The sequence below is a fragment of the Amblyraja radiata genome, chromosome 10 (assembly GCF_010909765.2).
Source record: "Amblyraja radiata isolate CabotCenter1 chromosome 10, sAmbRad1.1.pri, whole genome shotgun sequence".
NCBI classification, from domain to species: domain Eukaryota; kingdom Metazoa; phylum Chordata; class Chondrichthyes; order Rajiformes; family Rajidae; genus Amblyraja; species Amblyraja radiata.
Genome location: NC_045965.1, coordinates 34,622,743 through 34,645,612, shown reverse-complemented (window position 1 = coordinate 34,645,612; position 22,870 = coordinate 34,622,743). Strand labels below are relative to the sequence as shown.

The window sequence follows — 22,870 nt, the reverse complement described above, 5'->3', positions numbered from 1 at the left end:
TCTGTCCCTGGGGATTTATCGGCCTTTAATCCAATCAATATACCTAACACCACTTCCCGACTAACCTTGATTTCACTCAGTTCCTCCATCTCATTTGACCCCCGGTCCCCTGCTATTTCCGGCAGATTATTTATGTCTTCCTTAGTGAAGACAGAAGCAAAGTAGGGAGAGTGTACAAATTCCATACAGATAGCACCCTAGTCAGGATCAAACCCGGATCTCTGGCACTGTAAGGCTACAACTCTACCGCTGTGCCACTGTGCCCATAGGACAAGTTTTGGCAGTTTATCCTGCGCATTATTGCAAACTAAATGCTTCATGTGTCATTAATGGAATGGCGACAACAGTAACTTTCACAACAACTAATGGCAACTGCCTTTGGAATCATGTTGCTCATTTGAGAATCCTTTAGCCTTTCTCACAAAAGAGAAGCATGATTATTATTCATGCATGACACAACACCTGGCTTCAAAGAACCTTCCAACATATGGCTCACGTAAAACACCGCATAGTAAAATCTTACTTTCATGTCACCTATCCAGAGCAGGCTGAATGTTTAAAGATTAGAAGAGGGTAGCCTCACACATTCCTGAGATCTTCAGCCATAACCTCTTGGTATGATCCAGATCCAAGTTAAGCATTCTAGGTTTTAATGTCACTGTTCTATACCAGACAAGACTTTTACTCCAAAAGTTGGTTCTTTCCTTGCCTTCTTTATTAAAGAAGGAACTGCAGCCTTGAAGTTGCTGGTAGTGCTTAACCCGACACCAGCAGCATTAGAGTATCATGAAACAACAATTTAGTGAGTCTTCATTAGTCCTTATGTGCTGTGAACCCTTCAAAATGATTGCATAGTGAGAATCAATGCCCGACTTCTATGGTGCTCCAGATGTGTGTCACACTGATTACGCTTGATATTGTTGTCAGGAAATATCATTAGCAAGTGAGTGCACGTTTTCCTAAGTTAATGCATTGTATTTACAATAATATTCACAGCTTTGATTTAGTACACGAAGATTGCCTAATTGGTGGAGGGTAGAGACCAGAAAATTGTAGTACAAGTGAAAATTTATGAGATGTGGCAACAACTCCAAAACTATAAAAGGTAGAGAGCCTCATTGACAGCCAGGAACAAGGAAGGGGTCCCAAGCAAAGAAAATCTAAGAGACAACATGAAGTTCAAACACAAAAAAGCTCTTAGAAACAGGTGAAGGAGTAGCATTTGACTTGATTAATAAAACATGATGAAGGATACAAGGAGAATAGTAAGATTAAACGAGAACTTACCAGTTCGAAGTTTGATCTGTATTTTATGAGGAGTTACAATGAGGGATTACGTGAAGAACCCGTCCAGCACGCATGCGCGACATACTTCAAAGCAGCGGTGTGGAATCACAGCAAGACACAATAATTGAAATAAACATAGTAAAGAAAAGGAGAACTTAAATACCAGTTGATCTCTATAATTGAGGGTGGGAGCGGAGGGCACGTAATCCCTCATCGTAAATTGCTCATAAAATACAGATCAAACTTCGAACTGGTAAGTTCTCGTTTAATCTTACTATTTTACTTCGGAGTCACGTGAGTGACTACGTGAAGATTTTAAAGCTCTGTGATTTCAAACCGTGTAACAGTTCATACCTCACTCGCTGCCGAAGTCATTCGAGGAAGGAAGTATGTTATCGTAATCAACCATGAATCTGTTTGTAAAACAATAATGGTGTTTATTAAACAATAACAAAAAACAAAATGCTCCCCCGGGCTTAAATTATATATTTGCAGATTCTAATACTTTCTCTGCAAACGATACAGGTTCTGCCAGCAGCTTATTATAAAAAGTTTGGAACGTTTTCTCCCTAGACCACCCCGCTGTAGCCAGGATGTGGTCCATAGGCACTTCCATCCTCTTAGCCGCCGATGTGGATGCTGCCCTGGTAGAGTGAGATGTGTACATGTTAGTATTTACTCCCGCAGCTCCCTGTACCTGCTTGAGCCACCTTGAAATAGTTTGGCTCGTTACCCGACCATGAGGCTTTTTGTGGCTGACCCATAAGGCTTTTTCTCTCCCTCGGGGATTTCTTGTTTTGTCGATATATTTTAATAAGTGGGTCATGACACATAATCGTGGTTCAGGTGGATATGCCTGGAATTCCATGACTGGACCTGATGTTCCTGGTCTGCTCTGTTTCACCAGCTCCTGAATGGTAAATGAGACACGGTCTGATGTTGTAACCATATTGTCCAATCGTAGTAGATGGAGGGACTGGACTCTTTGTGCTGAGACGAGTGCCATCAGCATTACCGTCTTCAGGGTTAGCTGTTCCAGGGAGAGGGACCAGGCTGGTGACCATCCCCTAAGGTTCGTCAGGACCACACTGACATCCCAGATTTGGGTGTACCTGGGTCTGAGGGGATTAGAGTTGAATATGCCTCTCATGAGTTTAGTCACCAGCGGGTGGGACCCTATGGCCTGTTGTCCTGGTGGCTGAATTAAGTAGGCTGACAGAGCACTTCTAGCTGTATTAATGGCGCTGTAGCTGAATCCTTCATTGTGGTGAAGGCCTGCCAGGAACTCCAGTACATTGGTTATTGTAGTAGTTTAATATGTAGTTCCTGTATTTGAACAGTATCTTTCCCATTTCTTGATGTTTGACAAGTATTGTTTTCTTGTGGGCATGCGGTGGGATGCTGTCATCGTGTTGATAGTGCTGTCTGACAATCCCAGGCCCAGTAGTGGTCTTTTCATAATCTGCAAGCCAGTAGTTGAATTTTATCGTGGCATGGGTGGCTTATGCCTGATACCGGATGAGTTAACAAGTCTGGGCTACTGGGAAAAGTTATTGGGGTTTCGATGGCCATGTTGATGACCACTGGGAACCATGGCTGTGTAGGCCAGTCGGGTACTATCAAAATACCTGAAGCATAGTCCATTTGTATTTTGCATAATACCCGACTGATGAGGCAGAAGGGAGGAAAAGCATAAAAGAAGAATTTTCCCCAGTCCAGCACGAACGCATCTATCGCTGCTGCCTCAGGGTCTGGTTCCCAAGCGACATACATTGGTACCTGGTGATTTAGTCTGGATGCAAACAGATCGATATCTGGTGTGCCATATTGCTTTGTTATTTTAGCAAATGTTTTGGGATTTAACATCCATTCGATGTTATCATTGAATTTGCGTGACCTGGTGTCTGCCACTGTATTTAGCTTACCTGGTAGGTAAGTTGCTGATAGCCAAATATGTCTATCGACACACCATTGCCAGATTGTGTTGACCAGATTGTCACATGATATCGATTTTATTCCGCCCATATGGTTAATATAGGCCACCACCGTTTAATTGTTTATTTGTAAACGAACATGCAAGTGGTGCATATTCATAGAATATGCTTTTAAACCATGAAAAGCACCTAATATTTCCAGAAAATGTATGCCCAGTGTCTGTAATAAAGATGACTCTAGATTAGTCCATCTACCACCTGTGCTGGATATGGTATTAGTTGCTCCCCAGCCTTGAGCACTGGCATCTGTTTGTATATATAACGTTGGGTTATTGATGATGATAGGGCTGGAACTATGCCAAACATTCCCTACACACCATTGTAACTCTGATATTGCTTCAATGGGCAATTTCATGATTCGGTCAAAGTGACCTGCATGTCTCTTTAATGCCTGCACTTAATATTTGTAGGTTTTGATAGTGCAGAGGTCCAAATTGTGTAGCTGGAAATGCTGCTGCTATCTTGCCAATTACTCTTGCCACTTGTTGAATGGTTGGTCGGTCGTTGACCATTGATTTGTTACATGATTGTGCCAATTCTGTTGCTTTCTCTTTTGGCAATGTTACAGACATGTGGACTGAGTTAATTGTGAATCCCAGATAGTCCATTGTTGTGGATGGCGTCAACTTAGATGTATCTGAATGTAAGACAAATCCCAAGGCTTCAAACAATTGTTTGGTAGCTGATACAGCTGATATAGCCAATTCCATGGTTTTGCCTACTATTAAGATATCATCAATATATGCCATGACAATATGTTTCTGTTTTCTTAATATTGCCAAGGCTGGTTTTAGTATCTTGGTAAATAATCTTGGGGCTGAAGTTAGAACATTAGGCAACACTTTAAACTGCCATTGTTGCCCCATCCAGGTAAATTTCAGGTATCTGCGATGATCCTTTTGAATGGGTACTGAATAGTAGGCATCTTTTAAGTCGATGCTTGCCATAAAGTATCCTTTGGAAATCAGTTGTTTGGCAGTTACAAATGTTTCCATTTTGAAGTGTATATACTTAACAAACGTATTTAGTGAGGTCAATTCAATGATGATGCGACATCCACCATCTTTTTTAGTTTTAGTAAATATATTTGAGACAAATTCCAAAGGTTCATGTCTGTTTTTTTCAATGATACCCTTTGTAAGTAACCGCACCAGTTCTGCTTGACCCTCTAATTTTTCTTTAACTGAGAGGGAAAAGACCCTTTGGGGTGTATGCTGAACTGGTGGCATGTTTTCTTGAACAAATTCTATTTTGTAACCACTAATACTGTTGAGTATATATTTATCATTTGTGATAGACCTCCATGCTTCCACAAACAGGTGTAATCTCCCCCCCTGTTAGTATAGATCCCTCACTTTTTATATGCTGGTAGGAACCAGACCCACCTACCTCCATGGTTATGGGTGTGATCCCTTCTTCTGTTTCTTCGTTGGACGTTGAGTTGTCGGATGTGGTGCTGGTTGGGGGTGGCCCATTTTCCATGGGGTCCGCTCTGGGCTCTGGCCTAAAAAAGTCTTTCGGGGATGGTATGCGGACCCCGAGCTTTCACCAGTCCCATGGGGTTGACGTCGACTGGTGGACGTGGTGGGGTACTGCCGTCTGGGTTTTGTGGGCCTGCTTGTTCCGGGGCCTGCCCTCATGAAGCCAAATGGTTTGGACTCTTCTTCCAGGTCTTTTACTTTTTTGGAGAGGTCCTTACCAAAAAGCAGGATTTGCGGCTCTGAGGCCGGTGTTTTGCACAATCCTGCAAATTTGGGGTTGAGGGCAGGTCTTATTATCTCCTTACGGAGGTTGTTTATCTCGTATTGGGTGTTGCACAGCAGAGCTAATGTGTCTTGCTGGTTTATGGTCATGTCCACCCCATCCACGGAACGAGCATAAGATGTAATGGCTGACGTCAGGAGCCTGAGAATCCGCTGTAATTTTAGCTCTTGATTCCGGATGTTCTGCCCAACGTGCCCCCAGATTTGGTTGTTAACGGCCGGCACGTTGAGTGAAATGCAGTTTTCTGGGGCCAAATATAGCTCTAGTGCCTCATTGACTACCTGCTCTTGTAGAGGTTTGAAGGACAGGTAGTCTATGTTGGCCGCCAGTTTTGGCTCCAATGGCCGTCCTGCTCGTGGTGCAGCCACGTAGCGGTTCACCACACCCAGCAGCTCTTCCTGGTCCTGTACCCCATGCATACTCCCGACATCTTCACCCAGTGACCCCTCTTCTTGACCAGCCCAGCCCTGGTCACCAATGCTGCCCTCGGCTGAGGGAGATGTGATGGCCAGTGCATTGTAAGGCACGGTAGTGGGCGTGCCTGAGCCCCCTTGGCGAGACTGCTCCAGCTCCCGAAGCAAGTCACGCTGGAGCATTTGCTCCATGAGCCTTTCCATACGGCTCAGGCGGCTGCTTCTGCTGCTCTCGGGCGGCGAGTCTTCCTCGTCGGAGTCATCTGATATTACCGGCCGGTCAGTCTTCCGTTTGGATTTTCCTCCAGTCCGCTGCTCAGGCTGCGCTAGCGGTACTGGGCTCGGCCCGGCATCAGAGACTGGACCGCAGCGTGTGCGGTCCTGCCGCCTCTCGCCCCCCACTGATGGAACGCTCCTCTGTTGGAGTCGAACGGGGGGCGGTCTTTTTTGCTTGTCTCGCTTTGTTCATTTTTTCTCCAGTTGTCTCAACCTGGCGTGAACAAAGCAAAGTGAAAGTTTTCTAATATGACCTCAGAGTATACTTACCTGACGGTTAGTCATTTTTAAGCTGTAGCGGGAGCTCCCTGTACTCCCGTTCGTCGCTGTTGCACTGCGTGAACGCTCATGTCACGGCGCGCATGCGTACTGGACGGGTTCTTCACATAGTCACTCACGTGACTCCGAAGTAAAATTTACCAATTTATGGCAGTTAATAAGGCAGCACTGTGGTATGGAACGAGAATGAGAGGCAGTGAAAGAGCAGTGTTTGACAATGAGTAGTTGGCTGAAAAAAGCAACATGAAAGGGTATTGCCAGACTATGTGCTGTCAAGACATGTCTCCAGTGGTATTGGAGGTTTTACTCTTTCAAAGTCTGTGATTCACATCAGCAAAGCAAACCTGTCTAAAACACCTTACATGTGCACACTTTCCATTTCTCCAATATAAGCACCTTCTGGTGTGCTGGATCTTATTTCAGTGCAGCTAATTATGTATATGCAGATGCCATAATCATTGTCAAGTATTACAGATGAAGTTGTCTATTTGATGTGGCAAATGCTGGATCCATTTCTGTTGCAGCTGAGTCCTTTAAAGTGTATGCTATGATTCATGGGAAGGCTACAAATAGGGTTACGCCACCTGGCATTCAATGGGATCCTCCACATTAGAGTGAGCTGCAAGTCTGGAATGAGCATGATTCATTTAATGGATGGGCTACAGTGGCCTTCATAGCCATTATCAAAGGTGTACATTAATTGTACAAAACCATATCTCTGTTGGGTAGACATTCACGGTCAGAAGAAGGGTCTAAACCCATAACGTCGGCCATTCCTTCTCTCCAGAGGTGCTGCCTGTCCCACTGAGTTACTCTAGTATTTTGTGTCTATCTTCATTCACAGCATTTGACAGGCCACATTCACGGAAAGATTATGCACAGAAAATGGACCAAGTGATTGTTTAAAGCTGAGAAATTATCAATCAGATGTTACGTATAAGAACAAAATGCTTTTACTAATTTTCACTTATGGCATCGGGATGGTGTCGGCACGGCCAGTATTTATTGCCCTTGAGAAGGTGATGGTGAGCCAGCTTCCTGAACTGCGGCAGCCCTTGTGGTGATGAGTGCTCCCTTGTGGTGATGTGTGTTTCATGTTGGTGGGAGAGATTCAGGTTTTTGTCCCAGTGGCAAATAAGGGATGGTAATATATTTCATAGCCACAATGACGCGTGCCTTGGGGAGCTACCTGAAAGTGGTGGTTGTGAGAGGTTGCAGATTTGTAGGTGCTGTGAGGGTAGCATAAGGAAATACTGTAACTAAAGTGATTTTTGTAGACAGCCACACTACAAGTATGATGTACCTACAGTGGGAAACTAAGCTTCTCGACATGCACTTGTAGCCACGGTATTCAAGAGGCCAGTCTAGTTGAGTTTCTAGCCATTAGTAATCCCAAGGATGTTGATGTTGGGGTTCTTGGCCATTAATGCCATTCAATATTACAGTAGATTGTTATTCTCACGTGGGCTCATAATCTAAGTGTTATTATGGAATAGGTATAAAAAAGGTTGTCCATGACTGAAGGATTTCTAATTTTGCTGCATGCCAATATTTGCTGAGTAATTGCAATGAGCTGGAACATGGTGCAAAAATTATCAAAAATGTCAATTTCTGACGATTGAATGAAGGTCATTGATCAAACAGCTTAAGGTGATAGGACCTCGACAAATGTCCTGGAGTATTAATGCAGTCACTAGTTTAACTTGAGAATTCTTCAAGATATACATGTTTGCTCTAATCCCCTTGGGAAAACAATTAATTTCTAGTAATTTAATCATATCTTTCTTCAAAAACATTTTTTTTCCTTCAGATTGGAGCTGCAATGGTCTCAGATTACGATGGCCTCTTGCTGCTATAGAGTTTGTGAAGACATAGGAACTCTCTCCATTAAGGTGACCAGGAAAGGATACAGTGCTGATCCCTCTTATGTCAGTATAAAGGTACTGTAAGTCCAATTGTCATAAGGTCATAAGGGATAGGAGTAGACTTAGGCCATTCGGCCGATCAAGTCTACTACGCCATTCAATCTACATTCAACAATTAAAACATATTGCTAATCTGAACAGACACGTTTTGCTGAATGATTTCCATTACTGTGTAAAAATGTATTTGCCAGACACTGCCTTCAATGTCACACCGACCAGTTTAACTAATTCAGTAGTTAGTGAGCAAGGAAAGGAAGGTGTGGCCATAAGCGAGGCAGGTAGGGGGAACCAGGAGGAGATGCGGCAGGAGCCACAGCCCTTGTCCCTGACGAGCATGACCGAGGCTCTTACTCAATGTGAGGACGGGATCAGGGGCTGTGGGAGGGATGAGCAACCTGGCTGCAGCACCGTGGATCAGGGGGCCATTCAAGAGGGGGGAGTTAGAAGAAATGCCGTTGTGATAGGGGATAGTATTATTCGGGGGGTAGATAAGGTTCTCTGCGGCCAGCAGAACATGTCCCGAAGGCTGTGTTGCCTACCCGGTGCTAGGGTTAAGGATATCTCTGCGGTGCTGGAGAGAAATTTGCAGAGGGAGGGGGAGGATCCAGTGGTCGTGGTCCATGTGGGGACCAATGACATAGGAAGGACGAGGAAGGAGGATCTGCTGAAGGAGTTTGAGCAGTTAGGGAATAAATTAAAAAGCAGAACCTCGAGGGTACTAATCTCCGGATTGCTACCTGAGCCACGGGCCAAATCGGCGAGGGTACGTAAAATTAAAAAGCTGAATGCGTGGCTCAAAGACTGGTGTGGGAAAAATGGGTTTGGTTTCTTGGGCCACTGGCACCAGTACTGGGACAGGGGGGATCTGTTCTGTAAGGACGGACTTCACCTGAACGGTGCTGGGACTGGGGTCCTGGCAAATCATATAACTAGGGCAGTAGAGAGGTCTTTAAACTAAGTAGCAGGGGGGAGGTATCAAGGGGGGTAATAACGGCAGGGGTAGAGGAAATAGAGCAGGGTATCAGTGGGGAAGCGGAAAATCAAAATGTGACAGGAGGATCCAGAATGTGTGAAGATAAAGCTCTAGATGTAAAAGGGGCAAAAACGGAAAGGAAGGGTAGTAAAAATCATCTGAAAGTGCTTTATCTAAATGCACGGAGTATTCGAAATAAGATAAATGAATTAACGGTGCAATTAAGTATATATAGTTATGATATCGTGGCCATTACGGAGACATGGCTGCAAGGGGATCAGGACTGGGAGTTAAATATAGAGGGGTACTCGACAATTAGAAAAGATAGACAGGAAAGAAAGGGAGGAGGGGTGGCCCTTTTAATAAGGGAGGGAATAACGGCAATAGAGAGGAAGGATATTGCGTTGAAGGATCAGGATAGTGAAACAGCTTGGGTACAGATAGAGAATAACAAGGGGAAAAAAACACTAGTGGGTGTAATTTATAGACCTCCAAATAGCTGTGACGCTGTTAGTCAGAACATAAATCTGCAAATAGTTGACGCATGTAAAAAGGGAACTGCTGTAATCATGGGGGACTTCAATTTTCATATTAATTGGGCAAACCAAACTGGGCAGGGTAGACTAGAGGAAGAGTTTATAGAATGTATTAGAGACGGGTTCCTAGAACAGTATGTCGCAGAACCGACAAGGGGGGAGGCAATCTTAGATCTGGTCCTGTGTAATGAAGCAGGATTAATTAAAAATGTCATAGTTAGGGACTCGTTGGGAACAAGTGACCACAATATGGTCGAATTCCATATTCAAATAGAAGGGGAGCAGGTTGAAACTCAGGCTAGGGTGCTTAGTCTAAATAAGGGGGATTATGAAGGTATGAGGACTGAGCTGATCAAAGTTGACTGGGATAGCAGACTCAAGAATAAGACGGTACATGAGCAGTGGTGTACGTTTAAGGATCTACTGTATAACCTTCAAGAAAAATTTATTCCTATGAAGAAAAAAAGGGGTAAGGGTAAGAACAGTCAGCCATGGCTCAGTAAAACTATAAAGGATAGTATTCGGCTGAAGGCAAGGGCATATAAGGTAGCCAGAGATAGTGGGAGGGTAGAGGATTGGGAAGCATTTAAAGGTCAGCAAAAAATAACTAAGAGATTAATTAAGACGGGGAAAATAGACTATGAAAGGAATTTAGCGAACAACATAAAAACTAATAGTAAGAGTTTTTATAGCTATATAAAAAGAAAAAGGGTGGCTAAGGTGAACGTTGGTCCATTGGAGGGTGAGACTGGAGAGTTGTTGGTGGGGAACATGGAAATGGCAAAGGCATTAAACGAGTATTTTGTATCAGTCTTCACCATAGAAGACACAAAAAATATTCCAACGCTGGATAAACAGGGGGCGGTAGGAATGGAGGAGCTAAATACTATTAAGATCACCAAGGAGGTGGTATTAGGGAAATTAATGAGACTGAAGGAGGATAAATCCCCTGGGCCTGATGGATTACATCCAAGGGTCTTGAGGGAGATAGCGGTGGGGATTGTGGATGCATTGGTGATAATTTTCCAAAACTCCCTGGAGGCAGGAACGGTCCCAGTGGATTGGAAAATGGCCAATGTAACACCTATATTTAAAAAAGGAAGTAAACAGAAGGCGGGTAACTATAGACCGGTTAGTCTAACATCGGTGGTGGGTAAAATGTTAGAGACAATTATTAAAGAAACACTAACGGGGCACTTGGATAAACATGACTTCATCGGACAGAACCAGCATGGTTTTGTGAAGGGGAAGTCCTGTTTAACGAATCTGCTCGAATTCTTTGAGGAAGTAACAACCCGGGTGGATAAAGGGGAACCGGTGGATGTGGTATACTTGGACTTCCAAAAGGCTTTTGACAAGGTGCCACATAAGAGACTATTGCTAAAAATAAAAAATTATGGGATTGGGGGTAATATATTAGCATGGGTAGAGGATTGGCTAACAAATAGGAAGCAGAGAGTGGGGATAAATGGTTCATACTCGGGATGGCAACCGGTAACTAGCGGGGTTCCGCAAGGGTCGGTGCTGGGACCCCAGTTGTTCACAATTTATATAAATGATTTGGAGGAGGGAACCAAGTGTAATATATCAAAATTTGCGGACGATACAAAAATGGGAGGAAAAGTAGGGGATGAGGAGGATAGGAAGAGTCTGCAAAAGGATATAGATAAGCTAGGTGAGTGGGCAACAACTTGGCAGATGAAATTTAATACTAATAAATGTGAAGTCATTCACTTTGGGAAAAAAAATGATAGGGCAAGTTATTTTCTAAATGAGGAGGAGCTGCGTTGTAATGCAACGCAAAGGGATCTAGGGGTATTAGTACATGAATCACTAAAAGTTAGTATGCAGGTGCAGCAAGCAATCAGGAAGGCCAATGGAGTTTTGGCCTTTATTGCTAGGGGGATTGAGTATAAAAACACGGAGGTCTTGCTGCAGCTGTACACAGTATTAGTGAGACCACATTTGGAATACTGTGTACAGTTCTGGGGTCCATACTTAAGAAAGGATGTACTAGCCCTGGAGGCAGTGCAGCGAAGGTTTACAAGATTAATTCCTGCAATGAGGGGATTGACATATGAGGAAAGGTTAAGTAGGCTGGAACTCTACTCTTTGGAGTTTAGAAGAATGAGAGGCGATCTCATTGAAACATATAAGATCGTGAGGGGCCTTGATCGGGTGGATGCACCGAGTATGTTCCCAATGATCGGGGAAACTAGAACTAGGGGACATAGTCGCAGAATAAGGGGGGGCTCTTTTAAAACTGAGATGAGGAAGAACTTCTTCACCCAGAGGGTGGTTAGTTTATGGAATTCACTGCCCCAGGGAGCAGTGGAAGCAGAAACGTTAAATATATTTAAGTCTAAAATAGATGGTTTTTTAGCTGCCAAGGGGATAAGGGGCTACGGGGAGAGGGCAGGGATATGGACCTAGGTATGGTTAGTATAGTAAGACCTGAGTGATCTCCTGGACAAGTGTCGATCGCCTGGATTGGGGTCGGAGAGGAATTTCCCGGATTTTTTTCCCGAATTGGACCTGGGTTTTTATCCGGTTTTTTGCCTCCCCCAGGAGATCACGCGGTTCTTGGGGGGGAGAGGGGTGATAGCGGTATAAAGGGGAGGGTAGTGTCTTGTGTTCTGTGTCTTGTGTCTACTGTTTGTGGGTAAGTGTGTCTGTTTAGTGTTCAGCCATGAGCGAATGGCGGTGCGGGCTCGACGGACCTGGTGGTCTACTCTCGCACCTACTTTCTATGTTTCTATGTTTCTATGTTTCAATATCACTTATGCTCTGACTTGGACATGTGGCCAGAGCTCCAGCCCTGTTTCCTGCCATTAATCAATAAATTACTTTCACATCATCATACCGAATGGAGCAAAATTCCTTTGTATTCTTAGAGGACACTTCCTTAGGTGTACCATCCTGCATGCCTATTGAAACATCAGATCTAGCGTCCTAAATGACTTGGACTAGATATACCCACCAGTTCGTCCACCACTGAGTGGTTCTTTGAAGAACCCTCCATATTGCATTGCCATAGCTAATTTATTAGAAGAACTATGTAATTGCTAATCAACTGTATCCTCTGATTAGATGTTCCAAGCTGTGTTGAAATGGTTTTGTTTATAAATGTATTAAATGGGATATTGATAACCATGCAAGTAAATTTGCCGTCATGTAAATAACTGGTCTTATTTCAACCAACAGGATTGGAGAGAGAATTTAGAAATCTGAGGTGCAAAGGGATTTGGGAATGCTGGTGCAGGATTTCCGAAAATTAATTTTCAAGTCAAATCGGTAGTACGGAGGGCCATTGCAATGCTGGCATTTTGTTCAAGAGGGCTGAAATACAAAAACAGGGATGTAATGCTGAGGTTTATAAGGCCGCATTTGGAGTATTGTGAGCAGTTTTGGGCCCCATATCTGAGGAAAGATATGCTGGCATTGGAGAGGGTCCAGAGGAGGTTTACGACAATTATCCTAGGAATGATTGGGTTAACATATGATGAGCGTTTGAAGGCACTGGGCCTATACTCGCTGGAGTTTAAAAGGATGAGAGAGGAACCTCACTGAAACCTATCGAACAGTGATAGGGCTGGATAGAGTGACTGTGGAGAGGATGTTTTCACTAGTGGGGGGGGGGGGTCAAGGCCCAGAGGCCATAGCCTCAGAATAAAAGAATGTACCTTTAGAAAGGAGATCAAGAGGAATTTATTTCGTCAGAGGCTGTTGAATCTGTGCAATTCATTGCCACAGATGGCTATTTAGGCAGAGATCAACAGATTCTTGATTAGTAGGGGTGTCAGACATTATGAGAGGAGGCATGAGGATGGGGTTGAGAGAGAAAGATAGATCAGCTATGATTGAATGGTGGAGTAGATTAGATGGGCCAAATGGCCTAGTTCTGCTCTGAGATATTATGAACATGACCCAACAGGGTTGCCTTTCATTTGCATGTCCTCAGTCATAGGACTTTCATCAGACTTTCCAAATAACGTAATTTCCCCCCAAAATTACTTCCATCCCTCAATGTACAGATATAAGATGATTAAGTGATACTGCGATTATTGAGATTTCTAATATAATCATTCTAGGACCCCTCTAATGGTTTATATTAACATGCACTGATACAGTTAGCAAGTTTGTAATTTTGGGAGGGGGAGTTGAAGTGCTTGGATGGAGTCAAGGGTGGAGATAAAGCGACAAGTGTAGCATTTCCTGCGGTTGCAAGGGAAAGTGCTAGGAGACGGGGTGGTTTGGGTGGGAAGGGATGAATTGACCAGGGAGTTACGGAGGGAGCGGTCTCTGCGGAAAGCCGAAAGGGGAGGAGATGGGAAGATGTGGCCAGTGGTGGAATCCCGTTTTTAGAACCCATTCCGAGTCCGACCTTTCTGTCCTGGGCCTCCTCCATGGCCAGAGTGAGGCCCACTGTAAATTGGAGGAGCAGCACCTCATATTTCGCTTGGGTAGTTTACATCCCGGTGGTATGAACATTGACTTCCCCAATTTTAGGTAGTCCCTGCTTTCTCCTTCTTTCCCCTCCCCCTCCCAGCTCTCCCACAGCCCTCTTCCTTTCTTCTTCCCACCCCACTCCCACATCTGTCTGAAGAAGGGTCTCGACCCGAAACATCGCCTATTTCCTTCGCTCCATAGATGCTGCCTCACCCACTGAGTTTCTCCAGCATTATTTTCTGCCATGACATTATGTGATCACTCTCTGCCTTGAAGATTAATTCAATATTTACCCACTGCAGGTTCAGGAGTTAACAGCAACAATGGGCGGAGACTTCACTCATAGCTCAGCCAGCTTAATTCAGTTTGATCCTGGTGAGTTTCTGCTGACTAAACATTGATGAAATATAATTTATCCATTACATACCAAGGATATCAGATACAAAATATTAGTAGGCAATATGAATGGTCTACTAATGGTCTACTAAATATTTATGCAGCAGAGTTCAGCCGTGCTTTTAAAGATTGCGTTATTTGGTTGCTCTGGGTTTAAGAATACTGACTATTGCAGGCAGAACATGTGATCAGGCATGACCCAATTTTAAAAGTCTTCAATGGGAAGCAGGTTAAGAAATTGTTTCAGATGCATGAGTTGCATATGTTGATCACCTGTATCAAACCATGCTGCTGAGGATCAAGAGCATACGCAGCACAAACCATTTTGGGTCCACAACCATCTATTTATCATCAAAGATAGACACAAAATGCTGGATTCAGCAGGTCAGGCAGCATCTCTGGAGTAAAGAAATTGGTGATGTTTCATGCCGAGACCATTCTTCAGACCGAGAGTCAGGGGAGAGGGAAACTAAAGGTATGAAAAGGTACAGAGCAAATCACAGCTGACTCCAGAAAAGTGGAGCCCACAATGGTCCATTGTTAGCTGAGGAAGAGGTGTTAATGAAGGGATACAAACAGTGAATCTAGCAAGATGACTAGGGTGCGGGAGTCAAAACTGTGCCATAATTCTGTGCCATAATTCTGATTGAAAGTAGTTTGAAACTCTTCTTGAAATATAAGAATAAACAAATTATGTTAATGATAATTAATGATCGTTTATGATAATTCCAATGGATTTCCCATGTTCTTTGTAACTTTACCAGTGCTCTGAATGCTTTCTTTATTCCATAAAGAGCTTGCAACATATTTCTGCTGTAGGCTGCTTGCATTCACTCACTCACTCTGGATCTTTAACAGAGAAGCAAAACTCAACCTTTTTGGGAGTGTTAATTAGACTAACAAGCTGGCCAATCTGAGCTGATACCCTGACAAACATCATCTTGGCTTTTTGTGACAGTTTTGGTGAAGCCTTTTCACTAAACATTTATATGGAGATGAAACCTAACATATTATTTCATGAAGAAACTATCCACCGGGTAAAGGATTGCTTACTCTATTTTATTCCAGCAATCCTTCAGATCCTATCTCCAAGCAGATTCATTTTTCAAAACTTATTTTCCACCAATCTACTCCACCATTGAATCATGGCTGATCTACAGTACCTCTCCCTCCTAACCCCATTCTCCTGCCTTCTCCCCATAACCTCCGACACCTGTACTAATCAAGAATCTATCTATCTCTGCCTTCAAAAATATCCGCTCACTCCACGTATTTCTGTGGCAAAGAATTCCACAGATTCACCACTCTCTGACTAAAGAGTGCACAATACATCTGGTGAAGTGCTCGATCATAAGCGATCAAATTTAAATTTCTATTCTGGTTTTTAAGGTGTGAGATTAGTTTGTAAATTCATGCATGATTAAATTTTATCTTTAAATGCAGGTGTTTCCATGAAGGCGTGGAATATTTTTATTAAAAATGATGGACTTGAGGAGAATCAGGAAAAATTGCAAATGACGCTAATGAACCCAACAAATGCCATCATTGGACAGAAAGATACCTCTTCGGTGGAAATTATAGATTTGCGTGAAGGTATGAGTGATAAATAGAGCCATAGATCATACAGCACAGTAATGATTCCTTCGGCCCTCCGTACGCATGCTGACCTGTTTGCCACCCTATACACCAATTTCATTGGCCCACATTAGAATTGTATCCTTCCATGCCTTGCCAATTTAAGTGTCCATCTAAATGCTTAAATTAAGTAGTTGGTTCTGATTCCACCACCTCATCTGACTGCTCATCTGGCTAATTCCAAATATCAAACACTATGTGTGTTTAAAAAAAAAAATGCTCCTCGGATCCCCACAAAAACTCTTCCTTCTCACCTTAAACCTATGCCCTATTATTTTTGATAACTTTACTATGGGAAGAAGATTTTAACTATGCTACCGATCTATGCCTCACATACTTTACATACTTTCCAGATCACTCATCAGCCTCTTTTGCTCCACAAAAAACAAACCTAATCTTTTTAATCTCTTCCCATGCTAAAGCCACAAATCCAGACAACATCCTGGTGAATCTCATGTGTACTCTGTCCAGTGCATTCACCTCGAATGGTTATTCAAAAGAACTTCTAATGAAATAGTTGCAATGTTCAGTGATATAGTATGGACAGAAGGGTCTCGACCCGAAACGTCGCCTATTCCTTCGCTCCATAGATGCTGCCTCACCCGCTGCGTTTCCCCAGCTTTTTTGTCTACCTTCAATTTTTCCAGTATCTGCAGTTCTTTCTTAAACATAGTATAGACACATGATCATTTAGTTTTCCAGACTGATGCTAATGTGCTAACTGAATATAGAGGCACATATTACAATGTAATAGCAAAATAAAGTAGGGTTTACCTTATAGGGCTTACAATTATAATTGTACAGTTTATAATTTTAATTTATTTTTGCTCTTGATATTTCAAATTAAAGACCCTATGAATTTATAACTCAAAGAATTCCAGATTTTGAGCAAAACACAATGTGCTGGAGGAACCCAGTAGGTAAGGAAACATCTGTTGAGGGAATTGACAAACTGAAAAGGGTCCTGACCCAAAATGTGGCCTTTGTATTTTGCTCAAAATGACTAATTCCATTTCCTCGGTAGACAAAAATGGTGGAGAAACTCAGCGGGTGGGGCAGCATCTATGGAGAGAAGGAATAGATGTTGCCTCACCCGCTGAATTTCTCCAGCATTTTTGTCCACCTTCGATTTTTCCAGCATTTGCAGTTCTTTCTTAAACGATTCCTTTTCCTCGTTGGATTTGTTGAGGACCTTTTTCATTTTGCACGGTGCGATGAAAATTGCATTTTCCTAATTGCCCAAATCAAAGTGCTGGTGAGCTCCATCTTAAACCACTGTAATTCTTCCAGTGAAGATACAGTACTGTGAGCAAAGTTCCAGGATTTAGACCCAGAAACAATGAAAACATGTTTATTTCCATATCAGGATGATGGGTGTCCTGGAAGGTAAATTGTAGCTGGTCCTGATCCCATACCACTCCTCATTTGTCATTGGTTTTAGATGTTGGTCGTTTGGGAGTGCTGTTGCTATAGTCTGGGCAAGTAATAGTGGTACATTTGTGGATGGGAAAACATCACAATTTCAGTATGCTAGTGATGAAGGGAACCAATGTTAAAGAGCTGGATGGGGTATCAGTCGTGTAGGTTGCTTTGTTGTAGAATTCTGGTGGAGCTGCACTCATTTGTACAAATAGGGAGTATTCCATCACACTCCTGCCTTACATCTTGTGGATAAACAAAATGCCATGGAGAGTCAGGAGGTGAGTCAATCAGTGCAGGATACCCAGGCACTCACTATATCTTGCAGCCACAGTATTTATTTGGCTGGTTCAGTCAAGCTCAATGTGAGCCCCCTTTCACTTCCCTGAAATGTTGATGGTGGGAGAATTCGGAGATGGAAATGCCACTAATTATCCATAGAAGGTGGCTCGAACATCATTCTTGATGGAGATAATGATTGTCTGAGGTTTTCTGGCAAAATATTACCTGCCACTTGCTACACATACCTACACATTGCCATTTTGTTGCATGCAGCATGAGTTGTTGAGCAGTTGTGAATGGCATGGCTTTATAGATTTGATGATCACATTTTTCAGTTGTCTTTCTGCAGGAAACTGTAATGCAAATGATTTCAGAGGTGGCAAAAATACTTTTGACAGTGAAGTGGATGGCATTGTTGGCAAAGTGCCAAAGGCATCTCCCGAGCCACATACCAATGAAAAAATCATATTCAATCTGGAAGAAAGGTCATTTACCCAGCTTGAACCACACTTGGAGCACAATAATTCCCCCCCTCCTAGAGGTGATGTCCCTCAGACCAACCATTTCTTGGACCATCGTGAAACGATCCCAGATGGTATTTATCCAGCGGTTCCTCGTACACAAATTCAGGCTATTGGAGGCAGCAGAATGGTATGTTCAGATTGACGATTCCATATTAAAACCATAAGAGTTGCCATTGATTGTTTCTTTTGATTTGAAATAAAAATTAGATAATCTCTGAACTATCTTAAAATAGGACCAAACTTTCAAACTGTGTTTAATCCAAGAGCAACTTTTATTTAAATCATTGGGTAATTCTGATTTTAAACTGATTAAATTAACAAGACTTTTTACAGATTTCCTTTTCACAATTACAAAAGGAAAACCAAGAGACTGTGAGGATACTAAATAATATTTTCTTAACATATTTGTTCTTTTACAATATTTTTAAAATAAATAATGACAGAAAATAGTAATGATACTCGGGAGGTCAGGTAGCACCAGTGGAGAGAAACAGTGTTAACTTTTCAGGCTGTAGAGCCGAAACATCATCTGTCCATTCTCTTCACAGATTCTGCCTGACCCACTGAGCTCCATCAGCACTTTGTGTTTTACTCAAAATTCCAGCATTGCGGTTTCTTGTATTTTTAACTTCTCAGATGAGTGACCTTCTATTAAAAGTTCTGATGTAGGGTGATTTTTGCAGAATGTTAACTCCATTTCACCTACACTAATGCTGCCTGGCCCATTGAGAATCCCCGGCATTTTATGTTTTTACTTCAGTTCCAGCTAGTGTATTGCTTTTTAATTAATGCATTCTTAAAACAAATTAACATTTCAAAAAAATCACATCAGTACTGAGATCAGAAAAAAAAGATGAGTAAACTGAAGAAAATAATCAGTGTTCTCTGCTATTTTATAGTACCATGGGATGGTACCAAAAAACATTGAAGAAGATTTTACTACCTCCTCACGACTCAGTGGATGGCAGTGGCCTTTGCTTCCCGTTCAGAGACATGACCTGCTCCAAAAAGACGTCCCGTTTGTAGCCGAAAATACACATTCATTCAGCAACATTAATCAGGTAGATGTTTTCCTTCAGTACAACAGCGGAGTATGAGGTTATACACTGATTCATATGGATCTCTCGAGTTATTCTTCATAATTGTTTCTGTTAGCGGACGTGTTAAGGCATTTGCCAGATATACAGATTCTTCTGGGCCACTCCCATGTAAGTCCTTGTACTATGACTGAGAAACTCAGGCTTCCAAATTTGCATGTAACAAAATTGTTTACTTATGTTTTACAGGCAATTCATTCATTTTATAATGTGGTTATGTTTGTAATGCAGCAAATATTCCAACCCCCACTACTCTCTGTGTATAAAAACTTGCCCCTCACATCTCCATTAAATTTTTCCCCTCTCATAGCTTGCCCTCTAGTGTTAGACATTTCCACTCTGATAAAAAGGTTCAGATTGTTTACCCTATCTGAGCCTTTCATAATTTTATATAGTCATAGAGTTATATAGTGATACAGTGTGGAAACAGGCCCTTCGGCCCAACTTGCTCACACTGACCAACAATGTCCCAGCTACACTAGTCCCACTTGCCTGCGCTTGGTCCATATCCCTCCAAACCTGTCCTATCCATGTACCTGTCTAACTGCTTCTTAAACAATGGGATAGTCCCAGCCTCAATTACCTCTTCTGGCAGCTTGTTCCATACACCCACCACCCTTTATGTGAAAATGTTACCCCTCGGATTCCTATTAAATCTTTTCCTTGAACCTTGAACCTGTGTCCTTGGTCCCCGATTCCCCTACTCTGGGCAAAAGACTTTGTGCATCATCGCGATTTATTCCTGTCATGATTTTGTACACCTCGATAAGATCACCTCTCATCCTCCTGAGCTCCATGGAATAGAGACCCAGCCTACTGAACCTCTCCCAATAGCTTGCACCCTCTAGTCCTCATAAATCTTTTCTGAACCCTTTCAAGCTTGACAATATCTTTCCTATAACATGGTGCCCATAACTGAACACAATATTCTAAATGCGGTTTCACCGATGTCTTATACAACTACAACATGACCTCCCAATTTCTATACTCGCCTTGAGTATTAGAAAGGCGCTATATAAATCCCATCCATTATTATTATTATTATACTCAATACTCTGACTGATGAAGGCCAAAGTGCCAAAAGCCTTTTTGACAAAAACCTGCGACTCGATCTTCAAGGAACCATGCACCTGTACTCTTAGATCCCTCTGCTCTACAACACTACCCAGAGGCCTACCATTTACTGTATAGGTCCTGCCCTTGTTCGACATCCCAAAATGCAACACCTCACACTTATTTGTATTAAATTCCATCACCCATTCCTCCGCCCACCTGGCCAATCGATCCAGATCCTGCTGCAATCTTTCACAACCATCTTCACTATCTGCAAAACCACTCACTTTTGTATCATCAGCAAACTTGCTAATCTTGCCCTGTATGTTCTCATCCAAATCATTGATATAGATGACAAACAGTAACGAGCCTAGCACCGAACCCTGAGGCATACCTCCAGTCACAGTCCTCCAGTCTGAGAAGCAACCTTCCACCATCACCCTCTGCTTCCTTCCGTGGAGCCAATTTGCTACCCATTCAGCTATCTCTCCTTGGATCCCATGCAATCTACCATTCCAGCGCAGCCTATCATGCAGAACGTTGTTGAATGCCTTAATGAAGTCCATGTACACAACACCTACATCTCTGCCCTTATCGACCTTTTTGATCACGTATTCAAAAATATCAATCAGATTTGTGAGACCCGATCTCCCACATACAAAACCATGCTGACTATCTCTTATCAGACCTTGCCCATCCAAATGCCCGTATAACCTATCCCTCAGAATACTCTCTAGTAACTTTCCAACTACAGATGTTAAGCTCACCGGACTATAGTTCCCAGCATTTTCCCTGCAGCCCTTCTTGAAAAGAGGCACAACATTTGCCACCCTCCAATCTTCCGGCACCTCTCCTGTATTTAAGGATGACTCGTAAATTTCAACCAGGGCTCCCACAATTTTCTCTCTAGTCTCCCGCAATGTCCTCGGATATATCTGATCAGGCTCTGGAGATTTTTCTACCTTCATATACGACAGTACCTTCAGTACTTCTTCAACGGTAACACTGACTGCTCTCAAGACACTTCCATTGACTGCCCCAAGTTCCTCCATCCTACAGTCTTTCTCCTCGGTAAATACAGAGGAGAAATACTCATTGAGGACCTTGCCCCTCTGCCTTGGCTCCACACAGAGGTGACCGCTTTGATTCCTGAGAGGTCCCATTCTATCTCTAGTTACCATTTCCCCCCCTTATTTATTTATAAAATACATATATTTCTATCAGATCTCTCCTCAGCCTCTAACGCTCCAGAGAAAATTAGATCCAAGATTACACAACCTCTCCTTGCAGCTGAAACCTTCTCCTTGAAACCTTCTAATCCAAGCAGCACCTGGTTAACTTCCCACACCAAAGCCTCCACATTTTTCCTGCAATGTGACAACCAGAACTGCACGCAATACTCCAAATACAGCCTAACCAAAGCCCTAGAGAGATGTATGATGGCTTCCTGACTCTTATATTCTATGCATTAGCAATGAAGGCAAGCAGATCATGGGCTTTCTTTTTCACCCTATCTACTTACGCTGCAACCTTCATAGTGAGCTAGGAACCTGGACTCCAAGATCCCTCTGCACATTAATGCTGTTAAGGGCCTTGCTATTAACCATATAGTCTTTCCTTATATTGAACCTCCCAAAGTGCAACACCTCATATTTACTTGGGTTATATTCCATCTGCCATTTCTCTGCCCATTTCTGCAGCTGATCTATATCCCACCATAATTGTCCGGCAGCATTCCTCACTGTCTGCAACTTCTTGGTGTGGTCAGCAAACGTACTCACCAACCCATCTACATTTACATCTAGGTTATTTATATATATCCCAAACAACAGTAAGAGAGAAGCAATGATTAGTCGGTACACAAAATTGCTGGGGAAACTCAGCGGGTGCAGCAGCATCTATGGAGCGAAGGAAATAGGCGACGTTTCGGGCCGAAACCTTTCTTCAGACTGATAGGGGGTGGGGAAAGAAAGAAGGACAAAGGGAGGAGGAGGAGAAGCCCGAGGGCGGGCGGATGGGAGGGTGGGAGGAGACAGCTAGAGGGTGAAGGAAGGGGAGGAGACAGCACGGGCTAGCCAAATTGGGAGAATTCAATGTTGATGCCATAGGGACGCAAGGACCCCAGACGGAATATGAGGTGCTGTTCCTCCAATTTCCGCTGTTGCTCACTCTGGCAATGGAGGAGACCCAGGACAGAGAGGTCGGATTGGGAATGGGAGGGGGAGTTGAAGTGCTGAGCCACCGGGAGGTCAGGTAGGTTATTGCGGACTGAGCGGAGGTGTTCGGCGAAACGGTCGCCCAACCTACGCTTGGTCTCACCGATGTAAATCAGCTGACATCTAGAGCAGCGGATGCAGTAGATGAGGTTGGAGGAGATACAGGTGAACCTTTGTCGCACCTGGAACGACTGCTTGGGACCTTGAATGGAGTCGAGGGGGGAGGTGAAGGGACAGGTGTTGCATTTCTTGCGGTTGCAACGGAAAGTGCCCGGGGAGGGGGTGGTGCGGGAGGGAAGGGAAGAATTGACGAGGGAGTTGCGGAGGGAGCGGTCTTTGCGGAAGGCAGACA

General features: G+C 43.2%; 1 protein-coding gene across 1 annotated transcript in view; it reads left to right on the top strand.

The window, feature by feature from the left end:
* Nucleotides 1-22,870, top strand: part of LOC116977779 (FRAS1-related extracellular matrix protein 1-like) — a 161,810-nt gene that overhangs the window by 128,810 nt on the left and 10,130 nt on the right. The window contains exons 28-32 of the mRNA XM_033028527.1: nucleotides 7,824-7,953; nucleotides 14,199-14,271; nucleotides 15,736-15,885; nucleotides 17,978-18,279; nucleotides 19,052-19,213. Coding sequence (XP_032884418.1) covers nucleotides 7,824-7,953; nucleotides 14,199-14,271; nucleotides 15,736-15,885; nucleotides 17,978-18,279; nucleotides 19,052-19,213 — 817 coding nt within the window. The remainder of the gene's footprint in view (nucleotides 1-7,823; nucleotides 7,954-14,198; nucleotides 14,272-15,735; nucleotides 15,886-17,977; nucleotides 18,280-19,051; nucleotides 19,214-22,870) is intronic.